At 40.6% G+C, this 20,829-nt stretch overlaps 1 protein-coding gene across 1 annotated transcript; it reads left to right on the top strand.

Annotated features, from left to right (window-relative positions):
- Positions 1 to 3,384: 3,384 nt before the first annotated feature.
- Positions 3,385 to 20,624, top strand: LOC116514085 (ovocalyxin-32-like). The gene is made up of 6 exons (XM_032225524.1): positions 3,385 to 3,705; positions 12,181 to 12,243; positions 15,049 to 15,187; positions 18,175 to 18,296; positions 19,658 to 19,717; positions 20,074 to 20,624. Exons 1-6 carry the CDS (start codon positions 3,487 to 3,489, stop codon positions 20,224 to 20,226), a joined length of 756 nt encoding a protein of 251 aa, XP_032081415.1. The 5' UTR covers positions 3,385 to 3,486; the 3' UTR covers positions 20,227 to 20,624.
- The last annotated feature ends 205 nt before the right edge of the window (positions 20,625 to 20,829 follow it).

Here is a 20,829-nt window from a genome sequence, read left to right as displayed (position 1 = left end):
GCTGGGTTTATGGGTGAGCTTGGAACAGTCACTCTCTCTTTAGCCTTACAATATGGAAAACCACTTTCATAATCTTGTCACGAAAACTGCAGGGACTTGTCAAGACAATTGCCAAGCTTCAAGAGTCAACACTGACCTGCAAATCACCAAGTGCTCTCCGATAAGGATAACTTATCAGTTAATTGTGTTGCACAGATGTATGTACACTGACACAACTAACCTTTCCTGATTCTTCCGGTGCTGAATTTGAAAGAATCTTGACACAACAGAATTTTTTGTACTTCTGAAAGTCTAGCTTATTTGATCTCTATAGTAAAGAGGATAATCTTTGTGAGTTCCTGTCTCTCACTGATCTTAAACCATGTGTGTTAAAAGATCCCCTGGTCCTTCCCCTTTTCCTTTATTTCCCCTTATCTTCTTTCTACTGGTACCTTTTTTTTTAGTGATTTCAAAATCTTAATGAGGCATCCTGAAGTGAGAACTTGGTTTTCTTTTCTTTTTTTAAAAAAATTATTAAATTATGCAATAATATTAAAAAGTGGGTTGGGGCTATCAGATGTTCTTTAAACGCCTATGGCTCAACATTATACAATCTTCAATATGTGCCTGCTCCAATGATGTATATGGAATGTGTCTAATTTTAGATAAGTAAGTGCAGTTTGCAAAGGGACGTTGCCCATACTCAGCTAAATGAAAGCGCCCTGTTAAAAATGTTTTCAAAATATTCTCTGTTACTCACTATGGAAGCAAAATGTGAATTTAGAAAAAAAGAGTATAGGAAGAGCATTGATACCTTTGAATTTTGATGTTGGAGAACATTCCTAAAAATACTGTGGAAAACAAGCCAATGGATCATTGAATAAATCAGTCCAGAGTTCTCATGTGAGGCACATTACTTAGGATAGTAAATGCTATTTGAAAGCTGATTCATCCAGTTTAAAGAGATCTTCCTGGAACTCTGAGTAATTTTTTTTTTTATATGTGCTATCTGATCAATGCTGGGACTCTCCTTGTCCCCAAGATCCTTCTGCCTGTTTTATGAATTATTTTGCATGTAGACGCCAATATATTTTTCAGTCTTAGAAAGGATGTTCTTATACTCCACCTAAGCAGTTGAAGTGTTGCATCATTAACATGACACTAAATTCAGAAATATTGTTGTTCTTGGACCGGAATTTGTACAAGTTGTCCCATAAAAACTGGCTGTTTACATGATCATTTGAGGAACATTTGAAGAACAGCATGAGTAAGTAAATTCTACGTTTTATTCTACTCCATTCCATTCTTCTCGAAGTCTTTCTTTTTAAATGTAACAATGCAAATATAGCTGGAATGTCCACAAACACACTATATGTGTAACACCATTGCTCTGTTCTTTATTTCCAGCATTTGCTATTCAAAAGTGTAGTCATTTTGAAAATGAAAGGTCTCTTTAGTTATAACATATTTTATGTTTAAAAATATGTAAGCTATCCTTCAAAGATGGGTTAGTGTCTGTTCTTTAGCAAATTAGAAGAAAATTTTGATTCTGTTGGTAATCAGTAGAAAGAAAAACAGGCATCTTGGAAAGAAGTTATGAATGACTGTAAAAGACATTGAAAAAACATTATTCCGCAGAATCCTGTTACGAAAGGACGAAGAAAGTATGAAAATGTTGGATTTTATCCAAATAATTTCTGCAGAATAAGAAAAACATGTGCTAGCCATCATGGGATAAGCTGCTTGTCATAATATTGTTAAGTATTTTTCTGAGAATGAAGGAAACTTGTAGTCAAACTGCCCCAGAATAGTAATTGTTGAAGTCTTCAAAGACCAGCTGTGATGAGACCATGAGGCACTTTGAGGATAAAATGGTTACGATTTTTTGCCAAACAGAAAGTGGTTAGAGTGCAGCACTGCAGGCTACTTCAGCTGACTGTTAGCTGCAGTTCGGCTGTTCAAATCTCACCGGCTCAGGGTTGACTCAGCCTTCCATCCTTCTGAGGTGGGTAAAATGAGGACCCAGATTGTTGGGGGCAATAGGCTGACTCTGTAAACCGCTTAGAGAGGGCTGAAAGCCCTATGAAGCGGTATATAAGTCTAACTGCTATTGCTATTGCTATTGGTCCAATTATATATAATCAGTTGGAAAGGGTCATTAGGAAAGCAACTGAAAATCAACTGCACAACCAGTAATCTTGCATAAATCTATAGTAGATTAAATACACTAGAGAACCTCAGCTGGGTTTTATTTGAAACTGGATTTTAAGTCATCATCATTGTCATCATCCTTGGGAAGGACTGAATAGGTGGATAAAAATGCCAAATCTAGTCTGAACATGTGGCTGCCTGTGCGACACAAATCCTAATACAGGTAGTCCTCGACTTACAACAGTTCATTTAGTGACCGTTCAGTCACAATGGGTCTGAAAAAAGTGACTTATGACCATTTTTCACACTTATGACCTTTTTAGCATCCCCTGATCATGTGATCAAAATTCAGATGCTTGGCAACCGGTTCATATTTATGACTGCTGCAGTGTCCTGGGATCATGCAATCAGCTTTTGCCACCTTCCGACAAGCAAAAGTCAATGAGGAAGCCAGATTCACTTAACAACCGTCTTACTAACTTAACAAATGCAACGATTCGCTTAACAACTGGGGCGTACTCACTTAACCAAATGTTTGAGCAACCTAAACTTTTGGGCTCAATTGTGGTAAAAACTCGAAGACTACCTGTAATAAACCTGGAGGGAAAAGAGAAAAAAAATGAGAGACAAGGAAGGCCTATTTGAAGTTGTAAAGTTTTCTTGGGGGGGGGGGGGACATAAAAAAATGGACACTAGAACCAGATAGTTATGCAATTATGTGTGACCCATAATTAGGCTCCAATTTTTACTATATTTTCACAGGTATCATTTATGCATTTATGGAGCAGATTCTTTGTAGTTCAGGATTGAATTGTGGGGTCCTTGGTATACTCAATTAACCAATTTCATTGCATTTATTTTGTACAATGACAATAAGGGCCATTCTATACTGTGAGCATGGTGGTTTTCTTGCAGACAGTTCATTACCTAATATCAATTCATGATTATGGTAGTTGATAGTTACCATGTGATGCACCCCTGCCGTACAAATCTCACACATCTGGACAACACCTGGTGGGGAAAGTCAGATGAGCAAATTAAAGCTCACTGCCTCAGCCCATCTTCTCCATTCCTGGTACGTGTGTGTGTGTGTGTGTGTGTGTGTTTGTGTGTAAGTGTGTAAGGGGGGGATGGGGATGCTCGCCCGTGGGTGGAGAGCCGACCTCGGTTTGGCTCGGGGTAGAGAGCAGCGAAAGGGCCAGAGGAAGGCGTGGGCGCTACCCAGAAGGGCGCCTCCTCGCCGGGGCTGGAGGCTGGCCAGGGAGGGGCCGACCCTCTGGGGCGCTACTTGAATCCGGGTGGCGTCCGCGCCCTGTCCAGCTCTGCGTCAGCCCGTCTCCCTGTCTCGTCGCTAGGATGCCTCGGATGGCGCCGGTCGTTCTCCTGCTGCTGTTGCCCGCCCTCTGCTCGGCTCGACCGAGCGCCGGTCTGCTGCCTCTTTCCCAGGGCAAGATCGATGCCTCTGAGTTGCAATTCTTGCGGGTCGCCCAGACGGCCGTCCAGTATCTCAACTACCATCAAGGCTCGCCCAGCTTTCTCCGGAAAGTCGTGCACCTCGCGAAGACCTCGGTCAGGGTAGGTAAGGGGGGGAAAAAGAGTCCAAGTTCCCGCCTTGGATCTAATGGCTGCGGGGAAGAAAATCCTCCCGGCACGGTGTTTCCCACTGGCCCTATCCAGCTTCTTTACGCACAGCCCTTTCCCCCGACCACAATTGCAAGAGGGGGCTGCGAAAGGGGCCTTAGTATCTCTTACTAAGAGATTACTTACTTACTAAGACTGGGTTTTGTCGGGAACGGTATCAGTTCTCCTGCTTCGGCAGGGGGTTAGACTAGAAGACCTCTGAGGTCCCTTCCAACTCTTGTTGTTGCTTCGAGGAATTTGCAAGGAAAACAAAGCTGCTTCAACAACTACTGCATATGAGGCAGCGTATAAACTAGTTAGACCAGGGGTCACCAACTTTTTGGACCCCGGGGACACTAAATTCATAATTAAATTAAATCCCAGGGACCACTAGCATGATTTTTTTTTTAAAAAAAAGATAAATAGTATTTAGTGCAATATAAAAAAGGCAAATAATTTTTCCACGGACCTCCAAAATTTTCTCACCACTGGTTATTGACCACTGAGTTAGATTGTCATCCTTAGGGAAATTTGTCTCTTTACACCTCTCCCCTTCCTCATTCAAACTTATAATTTCGTTCCTTGGTAAAAATTTCTTTGTAAACTTTGCCTGCATGAAAAAGACAAGCCACATCTAACTAGCCTAGCCTCAGTGACTCTTTGGGGAAGGCAAATCTGACAACTTGATGCCCTGAGGAACTATGAGAGTCCCACACAGGATTGGGAGGGGGCAGATCACTTTGGGGGGGGGTATGGCTGAGGCTGAACTAGTGACAGCCAATCCCACCAACCCCGTCCCAATACAAAGGAAGAATGACTTCATTCTTGGCTCCTTGAGGGAGCTTGTTGTTAAATAAGAGTTTTCCAGTTAGAGATTGCGATTGTGTGAGGTCAAGTTGGTGTTGACTCTTAGTTACCTTGTAGATGGATTTTCTCCGTGATGATCTGACCCTAACTTGGTCTTTCAGGTTTTTCAATAGTATTGTTGCTGGATGTAATAGTCTTTCCTTTCACTCTTCAAAACATTAAATCCTTTCCTAGAGAACGAGATCTTCACATAGTGTGTCTGAAGTAGGATAATTTGAGCCTGGTCATTGATGCCTCTACTGATAACTCTAGGCTGAGAATCCATTTGTTTTATTAGGTGTCCAAGTATTCTCAAGAATTTTCTCCAACACCATAGTTCAAAATGGCCAATACTCATCCTCTCCGGCTTCTTCAAAGTCCAATTTTTGCTTCCAGACTGACTTCTATTTGCATCCATGAGTGTCGCAGAAAATGCCATCACTTGCATGATTCTGATTTTTGTAGGTAAAATGTTGGAACATCTTAAATATCTTTTCCAAGGCTTCATGGCTGGTCTACCAAATGGCATATCTATGGCATAATTCTTGACAATGTTTCTTGTTCTTTTCTTTTGATGTCTATGGAGATTCTCAGTCATCCAGGTCATAGTTGTCCCAAAGATGCTTTTTCAAGAGGCAACTGGATTTTCTGGTTTTTCTTTGAAGAAGTTTCACTTCTCATCCAAGAAGCTTCTTCAGCTCTGTTGATGTTCTTCAGATTCTGTTTTCTGTTGATGGTTGATCCTAAAAAGCAGAAGTGTATCTCCAGTTCAGTTCTAAAGCTGGTTGTTCTATCTGTTGCCATTAACTTTGAATTCTTTAACGTTCATTTTAGTCCCACATTTTTACTGTGCTCCTTGATTTTTATTACTAGAGCTTGAGATCCTTTGCAGCTATCCAGACAGTCTTTTCAACATCTCACAGGTTGTTTTTTTCTTCATTTTTAAAACTATGTTTATCTTCTACCATCTAGTTTACCTTAGTATGTAAGATAACCATGGGGTTGATGATTGCCTTGCTGAATCCACCATTGAGAACATTCAGAGTGCCCTTGATGAGAATTTTATCCACTCATCAGTGGGGGGCTTAAATGCCTTTGTTTGACTTTTCATTTGCAAGTCTTATAAACAACACTGTAAGTGTTGTAAGTGTTAAGTGTTCTGTAAGTAGAGAGTAAGCATGGGTGATGGGGAGAGAGTAGCACATTGCTTATTCAAATAATTGAGTTCTTACATAAAGAACATTGTGATGTCCTTTCATTAAACTCCCTTTTGCAAACAACATCCTTGGAAATGAATGTGGCTAAGGCAGAAAAGAGTACTTCCTGAGGCTTAGAGACTTGATGAAAATCATGCTTAAATCTGAGCCCCGTGTTTGGCTTTTAAGTGGCTAATATTGCTAAGAAAACAACATCAAAATAGAATGAATGTGCTAACAGCAGTTTGCAAAAAAATACTGCACAAATTACCATCAACATGTGCAGTGATATTAAAAACGACATTGTTTTTTTAAATGTTTTTCCTAGTTTTGTAACCTGCCCACAATCTACTGGAGTTAGGTGACCAATAAATTTAAATAAAATAATTACATTGATACTCTTACAAATAACTATCCCTCATTTAACTGGAAAAGAGAAGGTTTTTTTTTTTCTTGAAGGTATTTAATCTTCAAATCTTAGTCCTATTTTGCTTTCAGCAGATTAGAGATAAGAAGGCAGATAGGGTGATTGTTTCTTGCTGACTTTCCACCAAACAATCTGGCGACTCAGATAAAATCTTAAAACTTCTCAAAAGCAGCTGCATCCTTTACTGCTACCCAATTGATAAGCCTTCATGAGTTCAGAGAAGGTTTGCTCTCTTTGGTGTAGAAGCAATAAGCATAATCTGATAGCATTTCCCTCATTCTGAGCTTCATCTCTAAGAACTCTACTCTTTGTAAGCATTGGTAATACTACTCACCTATATAAAAGATCTTTCTGGTCCTATTATTTTAATCATAAATGGGTGGGCTTTAGCATAGGTTTTTAGGTGAATGACCACAAGCTTTACACAAACCACTTTATGACCAGTTCCCACAGCTTATTAAAAACTAGATCACCATGTTTTTAAAATCTGAGTTCATTCCTGGTTGGCCACACTATTTGAACTCTTCCCATCCATTACAACTTCAGAATTCCCAGCTACCCTGGCCAAAGGGAGTTGTAATCTAATTAATACAGTTGGCCTAACACATTCTAACAGAAATGCTGGCTAGGGAATTTTTGAGAGTTAAAGTCCACACATCTTAAAATTGCTGAGGTTGAGAAAGTGACTAGTTAGAAGACTGAATAGTGGCTAGCCTTTCAGCCAGTTTAGTCACATTTTTTTTCTTTGCTGATTAATTGGTGATTAGACAATATTTGGAACATGTGAAAAAAATTGAACTTTAAGCATTAAACTTGGTTTGTGGGAATGTAATTAATGCAGGGACTTATTCTGTCCAGGAAAAAAGGGTTTTCCTAAAAGCAGAATAAATCAGCACCCTATCTTCTTAGGATTCCATAAACATATATCCCTAACAATAAGAGACAGCAAGTCTGTACTACATATGAAACTGTCTAGATTAACGCATTGTGTTTATTCAACAAACTATAGTAAAGCAAAATTGTGATATAACAGAGAGCAGATTGTCCCTAGTGTTTTTTCCCAAAATGTTGTCATTTGAAAGTCAGAGGGCGGAAAGATAGCTTCACACATTGTGTTAAGCTGTGGTTTGTTTAATCATGGTTTAAACCGCTCCTGCTTGGATTAAAAAATATACCAACCCCAAACCAAGCAGACTTCGTTTTGGGTTAATGCAGTATGACCATAACCAGAAAAATAGTGGTGAATTTTAGTCATATCTCCTCATCCTTCATACCAAGCTTCATGGAAGTATCGAAGTCTGAGTGCCAACCTTATGCAGGTGATTAAGAAAGAAATGCTGCATTTAAAATCACTTTCAGGTTGTAATCTCTGCCTGTGTATCTTTTCTTATTTTGCAATAACCTACATAATATTATATAAACTCTCTGTAGAAACATTTTTGAAGCAGGCAGCAAAGATCTTGAGGTATTTTCTTTTTACCTTTTATGTTTACAGAAGAACAAAAGATAAAAGTAAGCAATCTCTGAAATGTTTTATAAAACAAACCAACTGGCTGGCCAAAACTAAAAGAGAATCTTAGTTAAAATTTCCTTTATATAAAATGTGTGCTTTTGAATGCAATGTGCAGTGAAGTTATTCTTCTGAGGAAAATGCTATTCCTGGATTTAAAACAAAAAGTAAATGCACTACAGTTTATGGTCCAAAATACTTGTTGAGTTTTGGCTGCTTCTTTGATGCATGTTCTGCATAAATTGTTGGGAACTATAAAAGTTCGGTATCTTTTATATACGCTTGGCATAGAAAAACTTGGTGGATGTCTGTTTGCTGAGCCTTGCTTTAATTTATGTTTCTTGGCTGACCAGGAAAGGATTTGTCCAAACAATTATTCACAATACTATTCAGCTCATTTCATGTGTTTAAAAAAGTTATTGTTGGTTACTACTTACTGGGATTTATTTTGGTGCATTTACTGACTTAAAACAAGGAGCCCAGTGGCTCTGTGGTTAGGACACTGGGTTGACAAGTAGCGAGTCTTTGTTCGAGACCTGAGTCCTGTCATGGGGCAGGGTGAGCTCCTATCCTTCGTTCCAGCTTCTGCAGAGTACATGAAAGGAGCCCTCAACTCGATATCGCCCAGGCAATGATGATGTCCGGGGCTTATCCTTTCAACCTGGCTCCATGCTTCCAACATGAGTGTGATGTAAGCAACATCAAAAACCTCATGCCATAATAATAAAAGTGTTCACATAGGCCCGTGGTGGTGAACCTATGGCATGCAGCGCCATCCCACGCAGCCTCGCTGGCTCCTCTTCATGTTCCTGTGCACACATGCGCACTGGCCAGCTGGCCTTCGTGCAGGTGGGAGTGCCAAAATCTGGAAGAGCAACATTCCAGCACGCATGCACACACCGGCACCCAAACTTCCAAGTTTCCGTTGCGTGCATGCGCAATGGCCAGCTGTTTGTCAGGCCCGTGCCCAAAACCAGAAATTTGGGTTCTAGCACATGCATATGCGATGGAACGCTCTTCTGGATTTCAGCGCTCCAGCACACACAAAGTCCAGCAAGTCTGCACGTTCCTTGTGAGATGGTTTTGCATGCCATTTCCAGCATGCAGAATGGCATGCAGGTATGAAAAAAAATCGCCATCACTGACATAGGCATTTCCAACCTATGGCACTAAACAGCTAGTAATGCAGCCTCCACGAGACCATAAACCTTCAACATCATTATGTGAATTCTAGCAATATTTATATACATTAGTTATCTACTTTATACGCTGCCCAAGACAAGTCCTCTTCATTCAGTGCAACCCAGGCAAGCCAAAAAATTGGATAGCTCTGTATTAATGTTTAAGAGCCACGGTGGTCCAGTGGTTAGACCGCTGATTGCAAATTGGCAGTTCAAATCTCACCAGGCTGAAGGTTGACTCAGCCTTCCATCCTACTGAGGTGTGTAAAATGAGGACCCAGATTGTTGAGGACAATATGCTGACTCTGTAAACCACTTAGAGAGGCCTGTAAAGCACTATAAAGCGGTATATAAATCTAAGTGCTATTGCTATTAAGTTGACTCAAGGCCTTGGGCTGATTTTGTTGCAACAGGCTGCTTCTATCTAATCTGGGCAGGGTTTCCCTCAATTGTTTCCACTGTGAGGAAATCCGATTGCGGAAGCCGAACCCACTGAACTGCCACTAACAGTTTCCTTCACTTTTCTCTGGAAGTTAAGCAGAGACATACAGTATGTGGGTATACATAGATAGGAAACCATATAGAAGTTCCAGGGTTTAGATGAGATTGACAAGTTGAAAAAACATGAAAGAAAACTTTCGTGATCAGGTCACCAGGACACAAGCTTGACTTGAGAGTGTCAGGGTTCCAAGTAACACTCATAACAAAAGAAGACTCCGAGGCTTGAAGTTTCTCAAAATTCCATTTTATTAGAGATGTCATATTGCCACATCTGGGAAAACCGGAATCTGAAAGTGTCCAGGTTTTCCCCACCCAAAAGAAAGTACAAGCCATATGCCCATCACATGGTCCAATCAAAGCACTGTCCCAACTGGAGATGCCACCCAGTCACACCCCTCCAAGTGCAGAGTGGATTGTCCTTGACTCTCGGAGACAGGAATGTTATTATGACTATATATCTCCCCAGCTCCATACAATCTCCCCCTCCCAGTTTCCCACAGCACTAAATGTGGGAAGATCCAATGCCCAAGATAGCTCCCAGGCCTGACATTTACATTTTTAATTTTCAAAACCAACACTTGCAGTTGTGTGTACTGTTTAGAATACACGCAACAGGACTGTCACATAAAGCAAGGGTGAGAAGCCTAAAGTTTTTATTAGTTATATGAAAAGGCAGGACTGAATATTTGACAAACACCATTTTCATTTCAAACAATCAATTGCTGCAATGATCAATCCTGAGTCCATTCCTCGGTATTTTCTATTTCAACCATCAACTAAAGTTTAATAATGAAAAGTAACCATTCTGCTTTGGTCATCATGACATGTGAAATATCGTGCCCAGATCTAGTACTGCACTTTAGGAAGAATTCAGGGAAATTTGGATCAGATTAGGAAAAGAGTACTGAAGATTATTAGGCGACAAAAATATAAGCCTCCCTGAACAGAGATTGAAGAAATGGTTTAGCCTGGAGAAAAGATAATTGAGGGAGGACTGTTTATTTAAAATATTTATATACACTTTCTGTTTAAAGAAAGTTTAAATAAACTATTTAAATAAAAATTACATTTATGGTTTAAAACAATAGGTTAAAACAATTAGCATATATTAAAATGTTCAAAAAAAATCAAATGCACCATCCCAAATAAAATCAGCATATTGAACAAAAACAGAAAATAAAAGCAGCAATAAAATGTTTTAAGATCACAGTCAGATGAACGTTGTTAAAAGGCCGAGGAGAATAAACACAGCTGGCTCCAGAAAACATAGTAAGGACAGTACTGGGAATACTTTCCAAAATTGGGGCTCCCACTGAAGAAGCCTGTTCTGAGATAAGACACTTGTTGCAATTCAGCATAAAAGGAGGGAGGATTATACTCAAATACTTGAAAGGCTGATCCTTAGATGGCCAAGACCTTTTCTTCAGTTTTAGAGCACATCTGGAATTGTGCAGTGATTTTGAGTTATAGAAAAGCACAGTCTGATGCAATCTTAGCAAAAACTTTCTGACAGAGCAATTTGACAGTGGGATTGAGATCATCATAGACTTCCCTTCTACAGATATCCTCAAGAATGCTGGACCGTCATCACTCTGGCTTTCCTGCACTGAGCAAAGCAGCTAGATTCAGTCACTTGACTACTTTCTTCCAGTTGTATGTTTCCAAGATAGCAATAGCACTTATATACCACCCTATAGTGCTTTACAGCACTCTCTGCGCAGTTTACAATGTCAGCATGTTGCCCCCAATAATCTGGGTCCTCATTTTACTGACCTGAGAAGGATGGAAGGATGGGTCAACCTTGAACCCATCAGGATCGAACTCCAGGCTATGGGCAGAGTTAGCTGCTAATCCCTGTTACTAACTCTTGCAAAAAATTAACAGCTCTTGGCTGCATTTGGCAATACAGGTAGTCATCTACTTACAATTGGTTGGTAAATATAAACGACTGCTCAAAATTACAACAGGCCTGGAATGGGAGCTTTATGGAGCACTTCTGGCCATCCTGTCATGCCACACAAATGGTCCCCCAAGTACTCAAATATGCATGATTATATTTGGGTACTTGGCAACTGGGTCATTTTTACACTCGGTTGCAGCATCTCACAACCATGTGACTCCAATTTGCTATGTTTTTCCTGGCTTCTGGCAAAAAAATTTCCACTCATGCAAATGGGTTTGCATACATGACTGCAATCATTCACTTAACAACTGCTATAAAAATGACATAAAATCAGATCTGGCTACATGGGTGCATGACTTACTGTATGTCCATAATGACTTCTGGCCAGAAATCAGGTCCAATTGCAGTTATAAGTCAAGGACTCCCTGTACTCTAATGCTTAAGCAACCCTAAATATTACAGTATATTAGTCTGTAAAAATAAGATCACTTCTTTGAGTACAAAGTTCCAGGAATTTTTCAGAAGGAAAAGCTAGTAGGGAAAAATACATGATGGCTATTCATTACATAGAAGTACATAAGTGCTTATGTTAAATATTCATCATTTGAGCTTCATTATAAAATTAATGCGTGACTTGTTTGAGAATCCTGAAATATCTTCTTTTTTTTAGGATGATAGGCACAAAGCAAAAAAGTTTCATTACATCCCAACCACATTCGGTTTTGCTAACATTCCTGAAACAACAGAAGCAGGACTACTGCATAAATGCTATATAGTGTTTTAATGAACTGCCACTTTAAAAGATGTTTGTGTGGTGTGTGCCATACATATTATTAAAGTGTAACCTTAGCTTATATGTCTTGCAGAATATCCCAGGAGTTGGACATGAGTATTCCCTGCGGTTTTATACAAAACACATTCAAACTGGGGTAAGTGGATTGTGCTATTTTCTGTAGAACAACTTCTGTAATATAATTTTTGTTCCTGGCATCAATGCACCGGAAATGAGCCATGATATCTGCTTTCTTCAGCATCCTATCTAACAAATTCCAAAGAGTGTTTGGATACAGTGAGTTCCTCATTGTACAGTTGAGCAAAATCCATCCATCCATTCATTCGATTTATATAGCCACACATCTCATATAGCAACTCTGGAAACTCACAGTAGGTAAAACCAATGCAAAATGTGATATTAAAAAAAAATCCCTTCATGTCATGGGTTCAGGCTATCTGAGAAATCAATTCACCCCAATGGGGTTAGCCTACCCCATTCGTGCCAGCAGAAGGAGCAGTCGGTGGATGCCATCAGCTGAGGCATTTCAGCTGGCAGGATGCAGAAGAAGAGCCTTTTCTGCTGTGGCTTCTGCCCTCCTGGGTCAGATATGCTCCCGCCCTTTTGGCCTTCCAAATGAGCCTGACAAACCTGGATCTACCAGCTGGCATGTGGCCCTAATGGGAATGTGACATTTTGGAGGAGGCTAATGGAGTAGAAAACACCCCTTCTCCTATCTCTGCCCTAGCTCTCCATCCTGCTTTGTTTTATTTTCATTCAGTTTTTTAAATTTAAGATCTTTATTTATTGTTTCATTCTCCATTTTATCCAATGTCTGTAAGCCTCCTAGAGTTGCCTCTGGGCAGGTGTGAAATTCAGCAGGTTCTGACAGGTTCTGGAGAACCGGTAGCGGAAATTTTGAGTAGTTTGGAGAACCGGCAAATGCCACCTCTGACTGGCCCCAGAGTGGGGTGGGAATGGAGATTTTGTAATATCCTTCCCCCAGGAGTGGGCAGGGAATGGGGATATTGCAGTATCTTTCTCCTGCCACACCCACCAAGCCACACCCATAGAACCGGTAGTAAAAAATTCAAATTTCACCTCTGCCTCTGGGGTGATGATTGACATACAAGCTTGATAAATAAATAAAGCACAACAACACAAGCAGCAGCTGAGAAACTAAATCAATGTAAACCATGTAGTGCAACCCAGGTTTTCACCCCCCCACTTCACAGGTGGTATTCAGCAGGTTCTGACCAGTTCTGGAGAACCGGTAGTGGAAAGTTTGAGTAGTTCAGAGAACTGGTAAATACAACCTCTGACTGGCTCTGCCCCCATCTATTCTCTGCCTCCCAAGTCCCAGCTGATTGGGAGGGAATGGGGATTTTGCAGTAACCTTCCCCTAGAGGGGGGAGGGAATAGAGATTTTACAGTATCCTTCTCCTGCCATGCCCACCAAGCCACACCCACAGTAAAAAAATTGAATCCACCAATTGCCCCACTCCAATCCCATGCTTGGGAATACAACCATGTCTTAAGGGCCACATGAAAACCTGACAAGGTTGAGAAAAATCTAATCTTGGGAGGAATGGTTTTCCACTTGACAGACTCTCCAAAGATAACATTTTTCAATGACGGGACCTGCAGAATGCCTCTTCTATTGGATCGAATAGGGTGAGAAGACACAAGTGGGGGAGAAGTGGTCCCACAAATAACCTAACTCTGCACCCTGGAAGGTTCTGTACATGACAACCAGCACATATGTAACTAGAAGCACATTGGCAAGCAATGTAGCTCATGGAGCAGAGCTTTAACAGGTTCATACATAGGCATAGCTGTCTATATCACAACATCTGCACCAACTGCAGCAGCGCTACATGGAGTGCATTGAAGCCATCCATTTGAGAGGTGATTTTGAGCAGAAACTCTGGGGATAAGAAAGAATAAATAAGATGAAGTTGTACAAGAACCTTCCTGGCCATGGCTGGCAGCTTTTCATTAAACAGGAGCTGCCAGTTTAGGAGGATACTCAGAATATGCAATCAGTTCTCTTTCAGGCAGTGGAACCTCATCCAGAAAAGAGATGGCAAATCCTTGACAACATGGGACCTTAATATGCAGAGCCACAGTCTTGCTAGGAGTGAGCAGAACCTGCCCCTCCCCATCCAGATTCCCATAGCCATAAGGATGACCTCCAATGAATCATTTGGTCAAGCCAAGAGACATGATGCTGGGTATCATTAGCACTCCATTGGGTCCTGAGACACCCAGCAAACTAGGAGTTGTGGGCTAAATAAAGACTGGAATCACTTTGCATTGCCCCCCCACTCCCAATCCAAGGGCAGAAGACATGTCTACCCACATTCTGTGTCACTACTGGTCGGAGGAGTGCAGTACCAAGCAGCAGTGATTTACACCTAGTTAGATGCCTCCATTCAATGGCTTTGGGGGTACTGTTCGAGCAATATTTGCTTCCCTGAAATATGGGATTGCAAGTGGAGAAGTTGTAGGATTTAATTCTATGAAAGCTTACCTTTCTTTCATTGTTTCTATCTCTGATCAACTTACATTTTTCGCACTGCATTATGCTTGAATTTCCCTTATCTTTGGGATCTTTTTGGAAGAGATAAAGTGTAAATAGACCTCCTGGTTGCCCCTGGCAATAGCTTCTATGCCTACAGCAGAGAAATATTTATCCCAGGTGTGTTTTAGAAAATAGCAGTGAAAAGGACTTCTGAGTCAGAGCAGTGATAATATAAATACTGATTCTTTTTTCTCTCTGCAACATTTACAACATTCGCTTCCATTGCCCCTCAAGTGGTTTTCCACCTTAGAAGTGGCATTGCCCATTCCGTAAACAGTTTTTTCTTTTTCATAGTCTGCTGCTAGATCTAGTAAGGATAATGTAGCAAGGAAGTTTGGAAGAAAACAACCCCATATGTTATTTTCGTTTGTTTTAAAGCAAAACCTAGGGAAATGCAGTGCAATTGTACTCTACAAGAAGAAAACGTGTAAGCCGATGATTGAAATCAGTTGCACAGACAACAGAGATCCACCCCAAATCAAGAAGGACGACTACAACCTATTTACAAAACTTAAAGGTATATCCTGGACAGGGAATCTTTTTCATAATCGCCCAGGACTACATGCCTCTCCCCTAATTAACCAATTTTTAGATTCGCACAATACATTGAGCAATGAATTTACCCAATGATCTGGTTTTGCAGAAGGTACAAAGCTCGGGGGGGGGGGGGATTGAGGCAACATTAAAACTAACCAAATTTAGCATGTTGTATCTTTAACTTACTTGTGTTGTGTAAAACCAGGCAACAGGTTCTGGATTTACGATGCTCCTTTCCTTTCAGTGTTGGTTTGGCAAATGTAAATATCCAAAAGCTGAATACAGGTAGCGTTTGAGCTATGACTGTAATGGAACCTACCCATTATGGTCAGAAATCAGGAGGGCCATTAAGTAAACAGTCTCACTTAATGACCCCAATCCTCGTTTTCCCCAATGTATTTGTTAAATAAATATGAGTGTATTAAGTAGGGCCTGGCGTGCCTTGGGTGGGGAGGATCCTGAGAAGACTAGTGCTTGCACAAGCCAACCTACAAGGCCTTTCCCTACCTTTTGATATAACCCATGCTCCATTTCCCATCCCTCAGGGTCCCTACAACCATTTGGTCCTCCTCCCCATCCTCTGTCACCAATTGTTCAGCTATCTTTCAAAGATCTCCAGAGTGGAGAAGATTGGGCTGGAGAAGGAGGACAGGCCAGTCTGTTCCTGGGCCATGTGGCACAATCCCACAAACGATACTTTTTTTTTCAGAGTGAAAAATAATGCTGGTGAAACTCTTTGTCAGGGTTCAAAATAGCATCCAAAATTAAATCAGAATCCAAGGCAAAGTATTGCTCAAAGTTCCAATTTATTAAGAGACCCATGTTGGCACATCTTGAAAAACCTGAATCTGAAAGCTTCCAGGTTTTCCCCACCTATCTGAAAGTTCAACACCTTGCCCCACACCCACAAATCCATCACATGGTCAATCTCCCACTGCCATGCTGGCAGTTCCACCCATCCAATTCCAGTCAGGTGCAGAGGTGCAGAGACAAAAGATGACCTTGGATTTCTAGAAGAAATTTTGTTTTGGTTACATGTTGAGTAACTCCATACAATTCCCCCTCCCATTTTCCCACAATAGAAAAAGGCATAGTAGAATAATAGAAAGTGTGGCAGGCCAAAGGTCGAAGAGGAATGTGGCTGCAGGCCTGACACATGGTTTTCTTGCCTAACACTAGCCTTAGCCTTGCCAGCCTCACTCAGAAAAAGCCAGCCACTTGTGCCATGTGGCCCAGCAATGGGATGGCCTGTCCTTCCCTCAGCTCTTAAAAAAGGTGAGTGATCAGTGATGGAGGATGGAGAGCAGGTGGGGGGAGGGTGCTGCATTTATGCAGTCAGTTGTAATGGTGAACAACCACAGGATTCTGTAATGAACATAACTTTGGGATTGGGTTGTAAATTGCTTTGGAGAGGGTCTGTTAAGATTGAACAGTTGCTAAGTGACTGGTTTTAAGCCGACGACTTCCTGTCCTTTACTATTAATTTGATTAGCAGTCTAGCCTTTTAAAAACAACACACATATAGGGATGCAACCACATCTATGTGTGTAGTACTTTGACTGTACACAAAGAATGAACAGTTCTGATTTTTCAATTGGAGTTTTGCAAAGTTGGAGATGATATACCGTATTTTTCGGAGTATAAGACACACTGGAGTATAAGATGCACCAAGGTTTTGAAGAGGAAAATTTTTTAAAAAGTAGGTAGATAGAGGGATAGAGAGAGAGAGAGAGAGAGAAATACAGTAGGTAGGTAGGAAGAGAGAGTAATTAGGTAGGTAGGTAGGTAGGTAGGTAGGTAGGAATAGCAGTAGACTTATATACCGCTTCATAGGCCTTTCAGGCCTCTCTAAGCGGTTTACAGAGAGTCAGCATATTGCCCCCAACAATCTGGGTCCTCATTTTACCCACCTCGGAAGGATGGAAGGCTGAGTCAACCCTGAGCCGGTGAGATTTGAACCGCTGAACTGCTGATCTAGCAGTAGCCTGCAGTGCTGCATTTAACCACTGCGCCACCTTGGCTCTAGGTAGAGGGATAGAGAGAGAGAGAGAAATAGAGAAAGGGAAAAATACAGTAGGTAGGTAGATAGAGAGGTTAGGTAAGTAGGTAGATATTTCCAGGTGTATTTATCCATGTGCTGGAGAAGGAAATCGATGACAATCTGCAGCACCTAAAACTTTGTTTCGGCTGGCACAGCACTTGATCAGTCTAATTCTCATCAATCACTCTAACTAAAGTGCTTTCCAAAAGGAAAAAAAATAAGTTTTTGCACTCTGCAAACCTCCCCAAAACGGCCTATTTTTCACGAAAATGGGCCCGATTTTTTTTCAAAAAGAAAGGCATGAATGGCCTTTGGGGAGATTGCAGAGTGCTCCTGGGGGTGGGGGGCAAAAAGAAACAAAAAACGGGCAATTTTTTCACAAAAATGGGCCTGTTTTCTATCAAGAAAATTCCGTGCATAGCCTTATGGAAGCTTATAGAATGCTCCTGGGCTGGCGTGGGGGAAATTGAGGAAAAATGGGCCATTTTTTGCTCATTTCTGCCCTCCCCAGCCCACAGGAGCTCTCCGAAAGCCTCCATAAGGCTATGGGGATTCGGGAGGCAAAAAAATGCTGTATTTGATGTATAAGATGCACCCAGATTTTCAGCCTCTTTTTTGAGGGAAAAGGGTGCGTCTTATACTCTGAAAAATATGGTAAACGCTAATCAAGATGTATCTCCAACTTCATCGAAGGATTGAGTGTGTGTTTGCAAATCAGATATAGCATATCTGCCCCTTAATAAAATGTATTAATGTTTGCTGATAAAAATTATCTTTTGACTCTGCATGAGAAAACCTTAAGCCTGCATAAAACCACTACACAACCCACTCAAATCTAGCTCAACTCCTAATAAGGTTGGCTTATAAAAATATTACTTCCTTTATTAGTTTCTCTCCCTCTTTTGTTTCCTCCCCCTCCCCTGCAGCCACATCATCATCAGATGAATTAAAATATTTCGCCAACATTGGCAGCGGTTACATTGGGTGGCAGAAATCGAGTGAAAATGTGGGTTACATCATGAAGGAAATCAAAGATGTAAAGAAAACCGTAAGTGACAAGAAAAGCTATACTTAACAACCACGGGCTAAGTTAATCAGTAGTTAACACTGAACAACAATCACATTTTAGCCTACCATGTTTAAGCTGAACCTGTGTGTTAAGGTTATGGTTCAATGGGTTTCGGGGAAAACTCCTGTTAAATAAACACCAAAATGAAAAATGTAGAATAATAATTTGTATGACTAAGAACTAGTCAGAGATTAGAAATTCATTTTCTACGACACTGGTGGCCTATTAAATAGAAAGGCTTCATAATTTTAATCTCTGGCTTGGTTCAGATTTAATGCCAAGGTTTTCAAGACTAGAATTGGACAACTGATTGACCAGGATGGTATAAGGTCTCCTACCTTGACCACGGGGTTGGACCAGAAGGCCTTCAATTGCCCTTCCAGCCCTATGATCCTATGTTCTTTGAAACACATATTTTGAAAAAGTGAAAGATACTGACAGTGAAGAGGAGGGGTAAGGTAAGGAAAAGAAGATGCTGGGAAGGTTTATGAGTTGTGATAGGCCAGTTAGATAGCTACTGTTAATGTCCTTGGCTTCATGCATAGCATATCACCAACTGTTCCCCTTGTCCCTCAAGCTCTCTAGGGCAGCCTTCCTTAGCTGCCAATGTTTTTAGCTTGAAGCACAACATTAAGAGAGAGACAAAGCTAGAAAGACCTGAAGAGAATGATGGTGCAAGCTCAGAATCTGTGGAAAAAGAGGGAAGGTACCAGCTCTGCTTGCTCCTTAAGACACTCTGGGTTTTGTTCTGGCCCAAACCTGGAAAAACCAAAATGATCCAGGGTTCAAGTACTGCCAAACCCAAAGCCCATTCGGGATGATTTGACAGAAGTTCTGTAGTACAACTTCTGCAGTATGGGACATTGTAAAGAAAAGATGGTTTTACTAAAATGTCAGGAAACATCCAACGAGCATAAGCTAGTGATGGCTAACCTTTTCTGGACTGAGTGCCCAAGGCGTAAGTGCATGCACCCCCCAAAATGTAATGCGTGCACCCCCACACACACCCATCCCTCCTACGTGCATGTGTGTGAACCCCTCTGCAGCATGTGCCCCTCCACGCTGTGTGGCAGAGACCCGAAGATCAGCTGGCCAGTGGGAAGCACATGTGCATGCACAGTGGAGCTGAATTGCACATGTGCATGCACAGTGGAGCTGAATTTGGGAGAAGATTTGCGTGCCCTAGATTCACCATCATGGGCATAAGCCATTCTGCACTCAAAAAAACCACTTATCTCAGCGTGCACATAGTGCCTGAATGCTAAAAAGATGCTCTTTAAAATATAATTATCTTGTCCAGCCTTCTTTATTCCAACCTTTTTTTATTCCTTTCTGTCCAGGAACGTGGTGACACACTTGAATTTGACTACACCGTATTGATGGGTAGTGATGTCTCAGAGGTATGGAAGCTTCAGTACTCAACAGTTTTGTTTTTATAAAATACTGAGCCTTTTATTTTATTTTAGCAGTATTGTTTTATTAGATGAATTAAGTCCAGTGACTATATAATAATCATTCCAATCTATTTTGTAAGGACATTCAGGGACATTACGATCAGGGAAGAAAAGTATAAAAATAGTTTATTAGGCAATTCTATACATGCTTATTCCAAAGTAAATCCTGCTAAATGCAGTAAGGTTCATGCCCAAGAAATTAAGTTTAGGATTGCAGCCAATACATACACACTCTGAAATATTACTAAAATCAATGGATTTCCTCCAAGTAGACTTACTCTTGTCTATGATTATTTTTACAGGATCTTTCCTGTCATATGCATATTACCTGGAACCTGGAGCTGCCAATAAAAGTGAAATATGAGTGTTTTTCAGAAGACAGTTCTGCAGAATCCGCAGATAGCTCTGGGGAAGAGTCAGGTTCCTATGAATATTTCGTTGAAACTAATTTTTAAGTAGGGAGGAAAATCCTTCCGTTTGATGCAGTTGTAAACATTTTTGCAAAGGTGTAGCACATTCCAAATTCAGTATTGAGAATCTTCTATCTAAATCAATGCAATCTGCCTGGAAGCTTTGCACTTGTCACTTCTGATCTATCGTAAATATCGGTTGGTTACTTTCATAGAAATATTCATTTTTACAGATATTTCTATTATATGGAAAAACTGCTGATGTGTCACTAAGTTTCTGACCTTAGAAGTAACTCATTATAAAGTATTTTTAAATATATATGAACAAAGGCCTTTGAAAATTTTAAAACTGCCATTTTAAATATTTGATAAAATATTTTTAAATTTTGGAAAATATTTGATGCTTAGATTTAACTTATCTTCAATAAAAGGACAAGAATATATATTTGTCGGTGTCACTTCATGTTATATCACCTGAGCTACAATATTTCAAAATTTATTTTCGATGCTTTATATAACGATGTTTAAACAGGGTAGAAAATGGTGCCTGAACCTCTGCCGGCAGCCTTCTAAGTATGTAATTTTAGGGAGGTTAAACTAAAATTGACTATACATTCTTCACCTAATTGAACTAAAATTTATCATAAA

The sequence above is a fragment of the Thamnophis elegans genome, chromosome 10 (genome assembly GCF_009769535.1).
Source record: "Thamnophis elegans isolate rThaEle1 chromosome 10, rThaEle1.pri, whole genome shotgun sequence".
Classification (NCBI taxonomy): Eukaryota; Metazoa; Chordata; class Lepidosauria; order Squamata; family Colubridae; genus Thamnophis; species Thamnophis elegans.
This window is presented reverse-complemented; position numbering and strand designations above follow the sequence as displayed.